The sequence below is a fragment of the Ursus arctos genome, unplaced genomic scaffold (genome assembly GCF_023065955.2).
Source record: "Ursus arctos isolate Adak ecotype North America unplaced genomic scaffold, UrsArc2.0 scaffold_10, whole genome shotgun sequence".
NCBI classification, from domain to species: Eukaryota; Metazoa; Chordata; class Mammalia; order Carnivora; family Ursidae; genus Ursus; species Ursus arctos.
This window is the reverse complement of record NW_026622764.1, coordinates 14,717,376-14,735,712: the sequence shown is the minus strand read 5'-3', so window position 1 is coordinate 14,735,712 and position 18,337 is coordinate 14,717,376. Positions and strand designations below refer to the sequence as shown.

The 18,337-nt window shown below is 46.9% G+C and overlaps 1 protein-coding gene across 2 annotated transcripts in view; it reads right to left on the bottom strand.

The window, feature by feature from the left end:
• ABCC4 (ATP binding cassette subfamily C member 4) overlaps window positions 1-18,337 on the bottom strand; it is a 233,395-nt gene that overhangs the window by 190,733 nt on the left and 24,325 nt on the right. For both annotated transcript variants that reach the window (XM_026493475.4, XM_044381898.3), the window contains exons 2-3: window positions 3,975-4,085; window positions 3,321-3,441 (exon numbers count right to left, since the gene is read on the bottom strand). In XM_026493475.4, the coding sequence (XP_026349260.1) occupies window positions 3,321-3,441; window positions 3,975-4,085 (232 nt within the window). The remainder of the gene's footprint in view (window positions 1-3,320; window positions 3,442-3,974; window positions 4,086-18,337) is intronic.

Sequence of the window (18,337 nt, the reverse complement as noted above, 5' to 3'; positions counted from 1 at the left end):
CGATCAGTCGTGCAGATGGTCGGGCCCGTGCGTCGCAGCAGCCACGACTGAATCCCGGCTCTGCCCTTTGTGCTCTGTGGGACCCTGGGCACACTGTGTAACGACCCGGCACTACGCGGCCTCTTTCTGAAAATGCGGATAAAAATAATACTCGCTCACTCGCCTGAGCTGGCCAAAGGCATGAAACAATATTGCACGTAAAGTGCTTGCAGCACGTTTTATTAAGATTTTATTTATTTGAGAGACAGAGTGAGAGGGAGAGGGAGACGCGGACTCCCCGCTAAGCAGGGAGCCCGATGCAGGGCTCGATCCCAGGACCCTGGGAGCATGACCTGAGCTGAGGACAGACGCTTACCCGACTGAGTCACCCAGGCGTCCCTGCAGCAGTTTCTGAGAGTTTTCAAGTACTTATTATTATACTACTACTCTTACTACACTGTACTACTACTGGTATTACATTACTACCCCGCTACCAGTACTGCTGTTGCCACTGCAGCCACCACTGTGGAGTATGAGCCCCGGCCAAAATTGCTACTAATAGTACTATTACCACTGAGTGTGAGCTATTACTGTTGTTGCTGTTACTATGGAATATGAGACTCTGCTGCTAGCAACACTACTACCCAGTATGTCTCTGCTGCCCCTGCTGCTAGCAGTAGTAGTAATACTACTAGTAACAGTGCTGCTACTGCTGGTAACACTACTACTGAGTAGGAGTCTCTGCTGCCCCTGCTGCTAGCAGTAGTAGTAATACTACTAGTAACAGTACTACTGCTGGTAACACTACTACTGGGTAGGAGTCTCTGCTGCCTCTGCTGCTAGCAGTAGTAGTAATACTACTAGTAACAGTGCTGCTGCTGCTACTGCTGGTAACACTACTACTGCATAGGAGTCTCTACTGCCCCTGATGTTACCAGTAGTAGTAATACTACTAGTAACGGTACTACTGCTGGTAACACTACTACTGAGTAGGAGTCTCTACTGCCCCTGATGTTAGCAGTAGTAGTAATACTACTAGTAACAGTACTATTGCTGGTAACACTACTACTGAGTAGGAGTCTCTACTGCCCCTGATGTTAGCAGTAGTAATAATACTACTAGTAACAGTACTGCTGCTGGTAACACTACTACTGAGTAGGAGTCTCTACAGCTCCTGCTACTACCAGTAGTAGTACTACTAGTAGTAACAGTACTGCTGCTGAGCGTGAGTACACGCTACTGAGCGTGAGCCCCCATGTCTGCCAGGTACTCCACGCCCCAATAACCAACATCCTCAAACAGGCCAGCGCTCTTACCAGTTGCACCCTCCTTTAGCCCCCAGTCCTGGAATCCCTAGATACCAGTATTACCAGTACTAAGTATTACCAGGGCTGGACAACGTGGTCATCAACGCTCCCTGCGCCAAAGCAGAGCCTATCCTCTCAGGAAGAAGCCCAGCTTCTGCGGGCTCAGGGCTCTGTGTCTACTGTTCCCGTGCCCAGCACAGACCTGCAGCTTGTTTTGAGATGGGACCACGTGGACTTAGAGACAGGCAGCCGCCCACGACAGTGAGGAAAAGCAGAAGCTCATCCACGTGCGGCCACAAGGGCCACCCTTTGGGATCCGCCATCTTCAACTTCTTCAGCACTTGGCAGCAAAGAGAAAGGAGAGAACCAGAGGCCACATAGGGGGGCCCGCTCCAGGATCCGATCCAGCACCAGACTCCAAGGACATGGGTCCCTGTCCACGCCCAACCAGACAACAGACATGGGCCATAGGCATATGCCAAGGCTCCTGGGCTTCCCGACAAGCCGAATGCACGAGCACTCTGCTCTGTGAGGTCAGCGGCCACCTCTCATCAGGAAATCCTGCACCCACCGGCCACAATAAACCCCAGCTTCTCACCCTGTGTATTCCAAACTGAGACTTATCATGAGGGCATAGAAACACCGTGACTGGGACATAAGTACAGAGGTCAAAGCCAGGCCGGGACAGCCTCAGAGTGTGCTGTCCCCCCTCCCACCTCCCAGTCAGTCCCACTGCTTTACACTTCCATCCTCCCCGTCACAAGCCACAGCAGTATCTCGGTGCTGATCGGTGCCCCCACCCTCTGGCCAACCCACCTAGTCATCCAGGGGAACTTCAACCTGCCAGGACCATTAGTCACCTGTTAGCTGACAAGCTCTGGTTTTTTCCAGTGACAAAGGGCAGGGATTACCTACCTACCCACTGCCGTTCAATACAACAGGGCCTTCGACACAGGAGCTGCCTCTCCCACATACAAACCGACCAGCCCACCCATCTCACGCCCAACAAAACACACTTAGGACAACTCATGCCCCTCTCCACCTAAACCACTGTTTCACAGCAACTGCAACTCCTATCCCTACTACTCTCCTATGCTCACAGGGCCACCAACGTCCCTAAGGCAGTACTAAGGTGCGACAGAGAGCAGAGCCAGCAGGCCCCAGCCCAGCCAGGTAGAGGCTCACTGGCGCCGTGCCCGGGAGAACATGGTCTTACTGGAGGATCTTGACTGAGGCCCATCGGGCTAGGAGGTCGCGGACCTCTTGGCTTTCTGCCTTTGCTTTTCCATTCCACATCACTCCTAGAATAGCTGCGATGTCACGCTACCAAAGCTCCACCTTCCAACCAGCAATCCACGCCAATAATCAGGGACAGGAAACCAGAATGGGTGGGGCGCGAATCCTCCAGAATTCACGGAGCCAGAGCTCCTCCACAGAGGGGGTTTTGGCTCATGGTACGCGTCCTGCTGGAAAGGGGGCAGCCCAGAGAACCATGGGCCTTTGAGAGCTCGGGCCAGGTCCAGCCCAGACACAGGGCCCGGGGTTCTGACCCCCTGGAAGGGGAAAGGCAATAAAGCCTTCTCGGGAAAACATTTATCAGATTTGGCCTGGTCAGGTTAGCTGTTAGTTGCTGAACACCTAATAAAATGTTTTATGTTATTCTGGGCTCTGACCCAAATTTACTTCCTCCAAATCAGAGGGCACATATTCTTTGAGGTTGTAGAGCCTTCTTCGGGTCAAGGATCACCCTTTGCATTTGTAACATTCACTGAGCACCAACAGTACCCCAACAGGGCATTAAACTCAGCACCATCCTCCCGCAACACTGCCCTTCAATTCGTTAGAAGAAAAACAGTAATCCCCGTGAGGCCCACTCTGAAGAGGAATACAACCGGGGAGCTGCCGACGTCACGTCTCCTAGATACGTTTTACCCTCAGACCTTAAGGACTTGCCCCTTCCCCGCACAGCGCCGCCCAGCGCCGTCCCCACCCGCACACGCGGAAAACCCACGCACCGCACGTAAAAGCTTTTACCTCAATGAGCGTAAAAATTCCCAAAACTAAATAGGATTTCCAGTAACACTTTATGATCGCTTTTGTTAAAGAAGGCTTCCGTGAGTCTTTCTCGGCCCTCGAAACTTCTTTATCCCAGTACCTGCACGGAGAAAAACCAAGCGCGGTGAGAAGCAGCAGAGCGAGCACACGGCAGAACCGGGGAGGGGGCAGGCCAGAGCGCGGATGACCGGGCCCTGCTCGCTCAGCACCGGGGGACTGTTTGCGCCCGTGAAAGCCGTGTGGTGAGAAAACATGCCTTGAGGGGAAAGGTTCCAGTCTCAGGAAACGAGTCGCTGCCAAGCGCTGCCGGACGAACAGCGCCAGGAGCAGGCCAGGAAGGCAGACAGGCACACAGACGGCCTCCTCCAGCGACACCACCTCTGGGGTCAGAGCTTGGCATCCAGGCCTTTGGTGCTGGCAACCTCCGCTCCACAAACACACGGGAAACACAGGTTCCCCCCACCAGCCGCCAAAGTAGGCTAAGCCGGGGTCCAGCCTGAGGGGAGGGGAGCGCACGAGATGAGGGAAGGAGGCTCCAGAAGGGCCAAGGGGAAGGCAAAACCCGTCCCAAACCACTGGACACACAGAAATTCTCAGTCCTCCTTTCCCTTTTCATTCCCGCCTGTGGCTTACCCTTGCAACTCTTCTCCCAGATGCTTTGAGCGATCTTCTGGAAGCACCGAATACATGTCATCTTCTTCTAATCTCCGTTTGTGACCAATTTTAAACAAGGGGTTCAGCCACCTGTTAAAAATTAAGAGAAAAGGAAAGGAATACACAACCAAATTACACATCTGTCTAATTAGAATCCTACATTCATGGGATTTAAAAAAAAAAAAAAAAGTGTGGGGCGCCTGGGTGGCACAGCGGATAAGCGTCTGCCTTCAGCTCAGGGCATGATCCTGGCGTTATGGGATCGAGCCCCACATCAGGCTCCTCTGCTATGAGCCTGCTTCTTCCTCTCCCACTCCCCCTGCTTGTGTTCCCTCTCTCGCTGGCTGTCTCTATCTCTGTCAAATAAATAAAATCTTTAAAAAAAAATAAATTAAAAAAAAATAAAAAATTTTAAAAAAAGTCTGAAAGACTAAATACTCTATGATTTCACTTATAAAATATGGAATCTAAAAACACAATGAACCAACAAAAAGCGGAAACAGACCCATAAATACAGAGAACAAACTGATGTTGCCAGAGGGGAGGGAGAGGGGGACGTGCAAAAAGGAGGATTGGAGGTACAGGCTTCCAGTTATGGAACGAGTAGGTCACAGGGATGAAAGGCACAGCATAGGAAATAGAGTCAGCAGTGCTGTAATAGTTTTGTGTGGTGACAGACGGCAGACACGCTTGGCGTGAGCAGGGCACAACCCACAGACTCATCGAGGGGCGACATCGTACGTCTGAAACTAACGTGACATCGTGGGACAACGATACAATTTTTTGAAACTCTACATTAGAGATATGGGGGGGGATAAATATGTGCTTACACACACACACACACACACACACACACACACACACACACAGCTCTATCCACTGAGGGGCCCCAGAAGCAAGGACATAAAAAATATTCCAGGGTCCAGATCTTGGGTTGTTTTTTTGTTTGTTTGTTTTTGTTTCTGTTTCTACCATACATAGTAACAAAAAAATTTTTTTTATGATTAGATCTTTTAAGAGCTATTCTCTTAGCCCTTTCAAATATGCAATACAAAATTATTAACTATAGTCACCTCCCTGGGACTGACTTATTTTATAACTAGAAGTTTGTACCATTCGGCCCCCTTCACCCAAATCTGCGTATTTTCATATCTTTCTTCCCTAAAAGGAACCAGGTCTCCTAGAAGACAAGTCTGATTTCAAGGTTGGGATGGTTTATGAAAGCACCTGACAATTAGCTTTCCTAATTGTAATTTAAATGCCTGACATTATGCTCTTGACTGCTGAGGCAACCACTTCAAAGAGATCCATCTCGAAGGAAGACACTGCCAGCCCACCCCACCCACAGCTAGTGTTCCCTCTTCTTAAGAACAGGCAGGCTGACGTAGATAACTGACCAGAATTCTGCTGCTGGCTTTTCCATTCCTGTGCTTTAATTCCCTCTTAGGTTTTAAATTCACCAATAAAGAGTGAACTCTCGAAACCCCAGGCACCCCAGCCTCGACCTCTGTAAAGACAGAAGCCCAGATCCAGGTGTGTGCGTGCACACACGTGCTCCCAGCCCCATTCCTCCTGCACCCACCTGGCCCTGCAGCCCCAGGCACGCCTCAGGCATGTCACGCAGCCCTGTAGGACCCATGAGTAATAAACCTTCTCTTTTCTAAAGTTCCCTAAAGGCTGTTGCTGAGACACGACTTGCAGCCATAAGAGTCACAAGGGCTGGTCTGGCCACAGCGCTGGCTGCAAAAGCGAAATATCTATGTGGCCACGCGAGGAGTACGGTCCCGGGCGAGCAGGGTCCAAGTCATTCCTAGCAACAGCACCGCTTCCATAGGCTGACACTGACACAGGACAGGCAGGGAAAAGTACAAGATGGGCCTGGAACATCTCACACCATAAAATAAGGATGTGCTCAAGGAATCACGAGGATGTGCCCAAAGGCCAAGGGAGACAGCTCGAAGGGCTCTCCCCAGACAAATCTGGGATACGTCCAGCATCAAATAAATAAATAGCAATGAGTCACACCCTTAAGTAACAGAAGAATCCATGAATCCTTACTGCCACATAAACGGGAGAGAAGGAAAATTCTAGAATGCAAACAAATACAAAAGAAAGCATGGAGTTAGGGAATTACCAATGAAGTTAAAACTCACGGATGAAAGTGTGATGTAGGCACAGTATTTATATTAATTTCAAATGAGCTCTACAAATGACTAATTATGAAAACAACTGTACAGAAGCTCTAAAGAGCCCTGTACAGATCCATTATACATTACGTAAACAATAATTAACGCAGAACCAGCCTAACAACGAACACCATTTTACTGGTTTTGCCAGTAAAGACATTTCAGAGGCCAGACGACAACCTGGGAAAGTAGAGATCCTATTTCTCTTATTCACGGCTTTATCCCTAGCACAATACCAGGTACAGAAGAGCTGCTCAAGAATTTTCTGTTGTTGAATAAATGAATTCTATGAATTCCAAAGGAAGCAAAGAGAGAAACTGCACTTCAGATTTTGCTAATCCTGGTAGCTTGGTAGCTCTAAAGGACCCCATCCAGGAGGTGGAAGGCTGGGCTCCAGTTCCAGCAACGGTACTGGGACCCCGCGGTCCCAGACTGCTCCCCACTCCAAGTTTAGCACCTCCATGACTGTTTGCTGGTCACCCAATCTCTCTCCATCTCAACTGCCTTCCCAGACAAAAATATACATCTGTGTGAGCTTTACCACCAGACAGGCTGGAACCGTACAGGGCCACCTTTACTGCACGGGTATTCCCTGTAGAAAATGCTGAGGCAATCAGCAGTGGAGTTCACTCGGATGACGACACCCTGCCCTGAAAATTCTGTCTGCAGAGGAAAAGATGCTCATCACTAGAGAAAAGGAAATCAAAACCACAGCGAGACAAAACCTCACACGTATCAGCATGGTGACTATCAAAAAAATAAGTACGTAACAAGTTCGGCGAGAATGTGGGGAAATCGGAGCCTTTGCAGGCAGCCACTGGGAAATGTGACATGGTGCTGTCACAGAGGACAAATATTAGGATTCCACCACTTGAGGTACTTACAGTAGTCTCATACAGAGAGCAAGCAGAACTGTGGTTGCCAGGGACTCCGAGGAGGGGGACATGGGGAAACACTAAGGCAAGATGAAAAGGGTCCTGGAGATGGGTTGCATAACAGTGTGACTGAGCTTGCCACCCCTAAGCCATGTACTTAGAAATGGTTAAGATGGTAAACTTTACATTATCTGTATTTTACCACGATTTTTTTAAAGTTAATGAGAAAAAAATTCTGCTGCGTGTGCCGTTAGGTGCCAACTTTCTGGTTGTATGACCTTGAACTAGCCATAGGACCTCTCAGTATTGACCTCTGGCAAATGGGGAGAACACCTCCCGAGGCTGCTGAGGGGATCAGCTGGGGTTGCTCTGAACACTACAAAGACCCACCAGACAAATACCAGCCTTGACGATGCCACTGCTCGTCACACTCGGTCCCGTTAAAAAGGCTCTAATAACTTTGATGAAGTTTCTCAATTAAGCAAACTCCTTTCACCCCAGCTCTAGATTTAAAGACTTTCCCAATCCCCTTCAGTGCCCAAATCCCAAAAAGCCAGGCTGAGCCCCACAGATACCGACAAGGGCCAAAGGGTTTTTTCCCACCTGATGGCGAGCCTCCTTTGTGCCACCAGCTAAGTGAGGAATTGGAGACCGGAGTCAAAGACCTCTGACTTCCAATTTATCCCCAGGGACACTGAGTCAACAATTCCAGACCGCTGCCAAATGAGCCACCCTGCAACCCAGCTCTGCCCCAACAGTCCTTCCCTCCCCAGCTTACTCTCTCCTTCCTGCCCCCTGCACAGCACTGAACACAGCCGCAGGATTTCCTCCAGTGCACCAGACTGTCAGCCCCTCAGGGCAATGACAACTCACATATACTTGCCGTCCCCATGACCAAACACAGAGCCTGGTTCACCATGGTGCCTGGGCACAGATGTCACGGGAATCCACCCAGCGCAAGGTCCGAACACCCACCCTGCAGGCAAGCTATCCTCAACATGGGTCGCTACCCCGGCTCGCTCTGCTCCCTCCACCCCCTCCAAGCTGTGGACCCTCTCGACTTTGGAGCTTCCAGGGCTCACGGCTGGCCTTCCTGTCTTCCTCCTCTCCTACCAGAGAACCCAACACCTCTTCTTCGTGTCCTCATCCCCACACACCTCCCCACACCACCACCAACACCAAGACTATACAACCATCATCCATGGATTACTGTCCTAATCCCCTTCTTGAAAAAAATTTTGCATACAATTCAGTACCAGTGAGAAGAATCACAGTAAGGTACTCACTCCTGCGGGCCACCTCCCAAGACTGTCCAGGGATTAAAGCACCACTGGTTGGAACTGGCAAGGAGGAGACAAGCAGCGGGTGATACCCTATCTAGTCACTACGGTCAGCATGGCCCCCTAAGCACAGGATTCAATCATCACCAAGATCCCCTTCCGAGCCCGAGAGTGCCTGATGCGGCCTCTTCTCTGAACATCTGGCCATTAGTGCCTGTTCAATCAAATGCTTTCCTCCAAACTGTTGAACCTCATCCCCGTAAAGGAAGCTCTTCCTTCCAAGCTGCCACCTACAGTCTGACCCCTGTCTCCAACCCTCCCTCCCAGCCCTCCATGAAGCTCTCTGGAATTCCCTCCTCCGACTGGCAAACTCCCCTGTGCCCTCAGCTCCGTGCTCTCCAACCCTGGCTGGCCCCTGGGGACACCACTTTTTTGCAGCCTCGGGGTGGCCCTTCAGTTTCCCAATTTTGCTTTCCAGCCCCGTGCCCTGCCTGTGCCTCCTAGCTGTCTACACCCCTGGCACCTCCAAAAGCCACAGCACCTGCTATCACTGCTGCATCTAAAACGTTCTCTGTCACTGTCATTCTTTGGGGACTTTAGGGGATCAGGCTTCCCCTCACCCCAGCTCCGTGCATCATTCTAAGCGATCTCCACATGCAACACAAAGGGCACCCCAAACCCCAGCCACTCACATTCTTGTTCTCATCGCTTCTGGAACCTTCCTACCTCTCGCTCTTCTGATGAATTCATCAAGAATGGGCTTTCGGACCTCCGCAATGCTCTCCAATGCCTGTGACCCCCCCACCTGCCATGCTCTTACTTACTCTGCAAGCCACTGGAGTGCAGCCTTGTGCTCTCCCTAGGGAACAGCTGTCCATCCCCGGCCTTCCAATACCATCCAACTGCCGACAGCCAGGCCTCTCCCACCAAACTCCGGGTTCCTATGGCTAAGCGCCTACTTGTCATCCCCTCTCAGATGCTAAGAGGCCGCCCCCTTTAACCTCCACGATGAAACTCCTGATTTCCCTGCCAAAACTGTTCTTCCCCAGATCTATAAATGTCAACCTCAAAAAAAAAAAAAAAAAAGCCAGAATGACTTTTTTGTTTTTTTAAGATTTTATTTATTTATTCGACAAAGATAGAGACAGCCAGCGAGAGAGGGAACACAAGCAGTGGGAGTGGGAGAGGAAGAAGCAGGCTCATAGCGGAGGAGCCTGATGTAGGGCTCGATCCCATAACGCCGGGATCACGCCCTGAGCCGAAGGCAGACGCTCAACCGCTGTGCCACCCAGGCGCCCCCAAAAAGCCAGAATGACTTCTTAAACACACAAGGCCATGTTGCTCTCCTGCAACAGAATGACACCTAACCTCCTAATGGGGTGTCACGCGTGACCGGGTCCCTTCTGCTCACCAGCCCCACCTCCAGCCCAAGTCCCCTCGTTCAGTGTTCCAGCCCAGCCCGCCTGCTGTGGCTCCAAGCTCCTGTTTGCTGGTCCCTTTGCTGAGAACAAATGCTCTTCCCCATTTGCTCCCATGATGGCACCTTCTCTCCTCCAGGTCCCAAACTCACGGTCACCTCCACGGCAAGGCCTAGGCTACCTGCTCTTAAAAAACTAAACACACCGTGATTCTCTACTTTATTTCCCTCTTCTTTCTTTACCCCTTTACTACCATCTATTTGTTGAGAGAAAAAAAAAATCCATTTATTTTGTCTCTCTCTGCTCTAGAACAAGAGCTTCATGAGGGCAGGACACAGTCTTTCTATGGTGTTCCCTGTGCCTGGCACACGGTGGGTCACTCAAAATGCTTCCAAGTAAATGAGTGCATGATTCTCCCCTGAGTGAGAAGCGGGGGCAGCGAACACTCATACAACCGTCTCTAAGTTCTTGTATGATCGGGGAATGTGCAGGTCAGCCGAGGTCAGTAAATCATTCAACAAATGCCCTAGCCCCAATTAAATAAGTCATTTATTGTTAAAAGGATAGATTTTAAAGCATTTCTGGCTGTGGCTAATTATTAGTCATTTGGTTGATTTTCCCTGGAGATTCTGCCAACCTGTCACTGGAAGCGCCCATGGTCCAGCCAGGGGCTCCACCAGGGCAGAGCTGGGGGGACAAGAGGTAGAGGGAGGCAGGGTAGTCAGGGTCAAGGAGACCAAGACAGGGCCTGGGGTGAGGGACAGATGAGAGGCACACGGATCTCACAATAAGATCGACGCTACCTTATCTGAACCCCCTTCCCCTAAAAGGAGTTCTTAAGCTCAGCACTGATGACACTTTGGGCGGGATGCTTTTAGCTGCAGGGGCTGTCCTGTGTATTACAGAACGGCTAGCAGCATCCCCGGACTCTATCCTCAAGATGCCAGTGGCATCTCCCCATCCCAAGTTGCGACAACCAAAAATGTCTCCAGCCATTCCCTGGGTGGCAAACTCCCCTGGGTCAGGACCGCTGTCCCGAGGCTTTTCTCTTTCTGGAAAAAACATAAAACTTTACTTCAAATGTTGGCCCCAGAGAGTCGCCACAGGGCATCAGCAGCAGTCTCCTAGCCACCAAAACCAGGATAATGGTAAAAACCCGTTTCTGTATTCATTGGTCCAATTCCCCTCCAGGAGCTCATAGTCCAGGTCCAGTGAGTGAGGGATTTATGTTGAAGAATTACAGTATGACATGACAAGGGTCACCACAAGTCCTGCGGAAGATCAACTTCTTGGCTTTTATCAGGTCACTCACCAGTGACCGATCTCCTGTACAGCAGAGATTCTCAAAGCAGGATCCCCAGACCAGCAGCATCAGCATCCTTGCTGGAAACCCAGACCTCCAGGCCCCACCGCAGACCTATGAGTCAGAAACTCTGGAGTGGGGCCCAGCACCCTGTACCTTACCGACTCTTCCAGGTGCTGCAGACACAGGCTCAGGTTGGAGACTGTGCTGTTCAGTGTACTTGGCATGACAATGGGGAGGCTCTCGCCTGGGACTTCTATCAAGAGTCCAAACCCTGGCTAAATATCAAATCCCAATCTCAACCTGGAGAGTTATAAAACCAAGACCAAGAGATGTAAAAGCCCCGTCCAATGACTGAATCAGAGTAAGCCAAGATAGAACCCAACTGGTTGGCCTTTTCCAAAGGCCCCCAAGCCCTGCCAATTCTGGTCATTGACCAGGTCCAAGAACCATTTGCACCACAAAGCGTGGAAAACACGTACACCTTGGGGCCCTCAAAGGAGGTTTGGAAATATTGCCAGGAAGACACAAAGCTTTTGAGTAAAATTCAGGAGAATCATTTGGAGCCCACTGAGGAGACAAGGTGAGAAAGAAGAATTTTTCAGAAAAACAAAACCAGACATGCAAAGACATGCTGCCTAGGAACAGCGGGTGCAAAACTGCATGGGGTTTGGTGTGGTAACAGCGTATCCAAAGGTCTTATGTTCCAAATGAACTTTATCCTGTATCCTATAGAAGGGAAACAGTACAAGTTTTCAAGCCACTTTGTAGATGATGGACTTTGGAAGGTAAGGAAACCAGTCAGGAATGGGATTTGAAAAAACATTAAGAAAGGAAAATAAGGGGCTCCTGGGTGGCTCAGTCGGTTAAGCGTCTGTCTTCAACTCAGGTCACGACCTGGGATCGAGTCCTGCATCCTGCTCCTTGCTGAGCAGGGAGCCTGCTTCTCTTTCTGCCTGCTGTTCCCCCTGCTTATGGCTTGTTCTGTCTCTCTCTCTGACAAATAAATAAAACCTCTTATAAAAAAAAAAAAAAGACAAAACAAGACAATGAGCCACATTCCTTTGTGGAAGGAAACTAGATCCAATTTGCTCTCCCAGCCTTACTCCCCTCTAATTAAAACAAATCTCACCTCCCTTTGCTTCGTCCTAACTCTGGGACTGCCACTCCACCATAAAGATAAGTCACATGATCAAAAATCAGAGTTTAAAATTCAACATCCTATTACTAATTTACTCTATCAAAACAAGAAACACTGCAACTCAAACCATACTTTAAAAAAAAATCTTAATATTCCTATTTAATATAAACTGAAGCATCTATCAAATTTATTCTTAAATTCCTTAAAATTGGCATAGCAGTGACATATATATTTTAAAATTCTGTATTTTATTTACTAAAAAACTACAACCACAAGCAGCTCTGCTTACCATCAAAACACACTAAATTCATTCCCATTAAAATAAGATACTAAAAAGGGATGGCTCGTCACATACTAGTAACAGCTGTCAAAGGGGTGGAGGGACACAGATAAAGAAAAGTAATAAAATTTATATACAGATAGTTTTACAAAGGTAGAAAGTCCAACTCAAAGGTACTAAGGGCAAGTTGTAAGATGTGTAATAAATAGACCAAAATCAATTGCATTACTGTATTCTAATGATACTGTGGAGGGAAGTGGCTTCTGATGATAAATTATTTAAGATATTAACTTAAAGAATAAGTGGCCAGAAAGCTTTTAGAAATTGGTAATTACCCGGAAATGCAGAAACCAGGTAGACACCATCTCAGCCAAGTGATTCAAGTTACCACCACCAGGAATGAGGCAAGTGGACATCATGTGCCTAGGATTCCACTGACCATTGACTTGGTGTTCCTACTGTGAAGAAACATCAGACAAACCCAAATTGAAGAATACTCTACAGAAAAAAAAAAAAAGAATACTCTACGGAGTAATAATCTACATATTCTTTAAAAATATCAACAACATGAGAGCTTGCATAAGCTATTTCATATTGAAAGATGCTAAAGAAATATGAAAACTAAATACAACGCATTATCCTGGGCCTAAAATGGGTAACATAAGCAAACTGGTTATGCAATCCGAGAATTGGAGGGTAGTAATGTATCAGTATTAATTTCTGAATTTGGATCGGAATACCCTGGTAATACAAGAAAGTGTCCTTATTTTTAGGAAATCCATACTAAAATGTTCAGAGGGTAATGGAGCATCATGCCTTCAATCTACTTTCAAGCAGGTCAAAGAGGAGTAATATGATAGAATGGCAAATGTGGCAGAACCTAATGTTAGGGAATACGGATGAAGGATATACGAGTTCTGTGTACCACTCCTGCAACTCTTCTGTCAAGTTGAAATTATTTCAAAGTAAAGAGTTAAAAAAAAAAAAAAAACCGTAGCAGGGGCGCCTGGTTGGCGCAGTCAACTAAGCATCAGACTCTTGATTTCAGCTCAGGTAGTGATCTCACGGTCCTGGGACCCAGCTCCAAATCAGCCTCCTGGGATCAATCAAGCCCGTGTCAGGCTCCAAGCTCAGGGCAGAGTCTGCTTGTCCTTCTCCCTCCGCTCCTTCCCCCTCCAACACACACTCTCTCTCTCAAATAAATAAATAAAATCTTATTTAAAAAAAAAAAGTACCAGAGTTTAAAACATTTCAAAGACAATCATCAAAACTCTACGGCCCACAGTGGCTCCTGGGTGACGCAGTGGGTTAAGCATCTGACTCTTGGTTTCGGCTCAGGTCGTGATCTCAGGGTCGTGAGATCCAGCCCCACCTCGGACTCTGCGCTCAGCTCAGTGTGGGGTCTACTGGGGATTCTCTCTCCTTCTCCCTCTTCTGCTCTCTTTCTCTTTCTCTCTCTAAATTAAATCTTTTTTTCTTAAGATTTTATTTAATTATTTGGCAGAGACACAGCGAGAGAAGGAACACAAGCAGGGGGAGTGGGAAAGGGAGAAGCAGGCTTCCTGCCGAGCAGGGAGCCTGACTCGGGGCTTGATCCCAGGACCCTGGGATCATGACCTAAGCCAAAGGCAGATGCTTAACAACTGTGCCACCCAGGCACCCCTAAAATAAATAAGTCTTTAAAAAATAAATAAATAAAACTCTATGGCTCACAGCTAACTTCATACTCATCAGTGAAAAGCTGAACGCTTTACCTCTAAGATCAGGAACAAGACAAGGATGCCCACTCTCATGATTCATATTCAACGTAGTAGTACTGGAAGTCCTAGCCAGAGCAATTATGCAAGAAAAATAAAAGACATCCAAATTGGAAAAGAAGAAGTAAAACTTTCACTATTTGCAGATGACATGACACTTATATATAGAAAACCCTAAAGACTCCACCAAAACCCTGTTAGAATAAATGAATTCAGTAAAGTTACAGGATACGAAATCAATATACAGAAATCTACTGTTTCTATACATTAACAACAAAGTAGGAGAAAGAAATTAAGAAAACGATCCCATTTACAACTGCATCAAAAAGAATGTCTAGGAAAAAATTTAACCAAGGAGGTGAAAGACCTGCCCTCTGAAACCTGTAAGACACTGATGAGTGAAGACATGAATAATGGAAGGATGCTTTGTGTTTGTGAATTAAAAGAATCTTGTTAAAACATCCACACTACAAAAGCAATCTACAGATTTAATGCAATCCCCATCAAAATTCTAATGCCATTTTTCACAGAAATAGAATAAATCTGTATGGAACCACAAACGACCCCAAATAGGGGCACCTGGCTGGCTCAGTTGGTTAAGCATCTGCCTTCAGCTCAGGTCATGATCCCAGGGTCCTGAGATCAACCCCACGTCAGACTCCCTGCTCAGCAGGAAGCCTCCTTCTCTCTCTCCCATTCCCCTTGCTTGTGTTCCTTCTCTTATTGTGTCTCTCTCTGTCAAATAATTAAATAAAATCTTTTAAAATAAATAAATAATTGGGGAAAAAAAGACCCCAAATAGCCAAAGCAATCTTGAGAAAGAAGAACAAAACTGGCATCATTACTCTCCCGAATTTCAAAATGTACTACAAAGCTACAGTAATCAAAACAGTATGGTATTGGCAGAAAAAAAGGTACACAGATCAATGGAACAGAATAGAGAGCCCAGAAATAAGCCCACACATATAAGGTCAATTAATTTATGACAAAGAAGACAAGAATATACAATGGCGAGAAGACTGTCTCTTCAATGAATGGGTGTTGGGAAACTGGACTGTTACATGCAAAAGAATGAAAATGGACCACAATCTTCCACCATACACAAAAATTCACTCAAAATGGATTAAAGACTTGAGACTATAAGACCTGAAAATAAAACACCTACAAGAAAACAAAGACAGTAAGATCCTTGATGTTGGTGTCGGCAATATTTTGGATTTGACACCAAAAGCAAAGGCAACAAAAGCCAAAACATACAAGTGGGACTATATCAAACTCCCCTTTGCTCCCTTCTTGTGCAAAAATATGGATGGATGGACCTAGAAGGTACTATGCTAAGTAAGTCAGACAGAGAAAGATAAATCCTGTATGATTTCACTTATATGTGGAATCTAAAACACAGACAAAACAAAGCAGACTCAGCTTTGGAAAACAATATGGCTGCTGCCAGTATGGAAGGGGTAAGGGGACAGGCAAAACAGGGGAAGGGATAAAAAAGGTATGAACTTCCAGTTATAAAATAAGACACAGGGATACAATGTATAGCCATAGGAGATAGAGTTAAGAGCATGTAACAACTGTGACAGATGGTAGCTAGATTTATCTTGGTCACTTGGATAAATCTTAATCATTTGGATCACTTCCTAATGTATATAAATATTGAATCACTATGTTGTATACCTGAAACTAATATTATATGTCAACTACACTTCAATAAGGAAAAAACTAAAAAGCTTCTGTACAGCAAAGGAAATCATCCATGAAATGAAAAGGTAACCTACTGAATGAGAGAAAATATTTGCAAATCATATATCTGATAAGGGGTTAACATCCAAAATACATAAAGAACTCATACAACTCAACAGGAAAAAAAAAATCTGATTTACCAATGTGTGGAGGATCTAAATAGAAATTTTTCTATTGAAGACATACAGATGGCCAGCAAGTACATGAAAAGATGCTCAACATCATTAATCTTCAGGGAAATGCAAATTAAAACCACAATGAGGTATGGTCTCACACCTGTTAACATGCCTAATATCAAAAAGCCAAGAAATTATAAGTGTTGGAGAGAGTGTGGAGAAAAGGGAACCCTCAACCACAGCTGGTAGGGAGGTAAACTGGTAGAGCCACTATAGAAAAAGAGGATCCTCAAGAAATTAAAAATAGAATTATCACATGGTCCAGCAATCCCACTTCTAGGATGTATCCAAAGGAAATGAAATCATTATCTCAAAGAGGTATCTGCACTCCCGTGTTAACTGCAGTATTCGCAACAGATGTGTGTACCACATACACACACACACACTATGAAATATTATCCGACCTTTAAAAAAGGAAATCCTGTTATTTGTGACAACATAGATGAACATGGAGAGCATTATGCTACAAGAAATAAGTCAGAGAGAGACAGACGAATACCACATGGTATCACTAGTATGTGGAATCTAAAACAAAAAGTTGAAGTCATCTAAACGAAGAGAAGAGTGGTTGCCAAGGTTAAGAAGGAGGGGTGGAGGGGGAGGAAGGAGAGACTGGTAAAAGGATACATACTGTCAGCTATGAAATGACTAAGGGCTGGGGCTCTGACGTGTAATATGGTAACTATACTTGATAACACTGTCCCATATCATTGAAATTGGCTAGGAGAGAACTCAAATGTTCTCACCAAAAAGGGGGGGGAGGAATACGAGGTGATGATGGAGGTGTTAATTAAACTAGATGGTGGGGGAATCCTCTTACAATGTATACATATATCAAATCATGACACTGTACTCTTTAAATACCTTACCATTTTGTCAATTATGCCTCAACTGGGGGGAAAAAAGACTTTGGCTGGCATTGTCCCCCCTTCCTGGACTTTATCCTGGTTCCTCTAACTCCCTGGAATTTTACAAGTAACAAGAGTGTGGGCCCTGATGATTTATGCTAACCAGGGTGACTCATGGCAGCCCCAAGTAAGTTTATGTTAACAGATGACTCAGGATGAGGGTTCCAGAGACAAACCATATGACTGATCAGAGCATTGGGGCTTTAAGTCATATTGCACCAGCCAAACCTCTGTGGGAGGACGCTGGAGATTGAAATCAATCGCATTGTCGGTGATTCCATTGATGGTGCCTACATAAGAAAACCACAACAGAAACTCTGGACACCAAAGCTTGGGGAAGGTTTCCTGGTTGGCAATACTCTGAGTATTGTCTGTCACATACTGATGTGCCAGGAGGGTGACACATCATGAACCCACAGGGATAAGACAAAGAAGCTTCAAGACTGGGACCCTCCCAGACCTCACCACCCTCCCTTTGGTTCCACTCTGTATCTGTTACAATAAATCTGTAAGTGTAAAGACAGCACTTTCCTGAGTTGCAGGTGTTGTTCTAGCAAATTACTGAAATTACTGAACCTAAGTGGGTCAGAAATGAGGGCAGCCTGGGGAGCCCCAAACGTGAAACTGCTGACTGAAGAGAAGGCAGTCTTATGGAGGGCTGCACCCTTCACCTGTAAGGTTTGGATGAACTCCAGGTAGTTGGGCCAGAACTCCATGCAGGGGGAGGTCTCACTAGAGTTCCAAACCTGGTGCTCACATCTCAAGACACCACCTCCTTAGCTTGGCCTTGAGGTCAGTCACCACTGACTGCCCTGCTCTGATCGCCCCTTCCCCCATGGCCTCCCTGTCCTCACCTAATTTAATAGAAAAGGACAGTCCCAGACCTGGCACCCACCAGCCTGTCACTGTCACTATGAACACTTCGGCCAGCACTGAATCAAAAGACCAGAAAGGTCTTAAAAGCTCTCTCCCCTTGCCTTGTGGCCACATGCTCTAACTCTAGGACAGAGCTCTCAAGTAAAATGCAATGAAATCACCGGAGAAGCTAACAATAAACCCAGACCAACCCTCATCGGGTTCCTGTTTCTGAAGACCTGAGGCAGAGACTGGGGATCTGCACTGCGAGAAGCTCGTCATGGCTTTGGTCTGGCGCTGCATGGAGAATTAATCACGTTTCCACACAAGACAGTCATACAAACGCGGGTGGTAAATGATTCTTCGATCATAGGGCGTCAGAGAACACACCCTGCAAATCTGGTACAGCCTATGAAC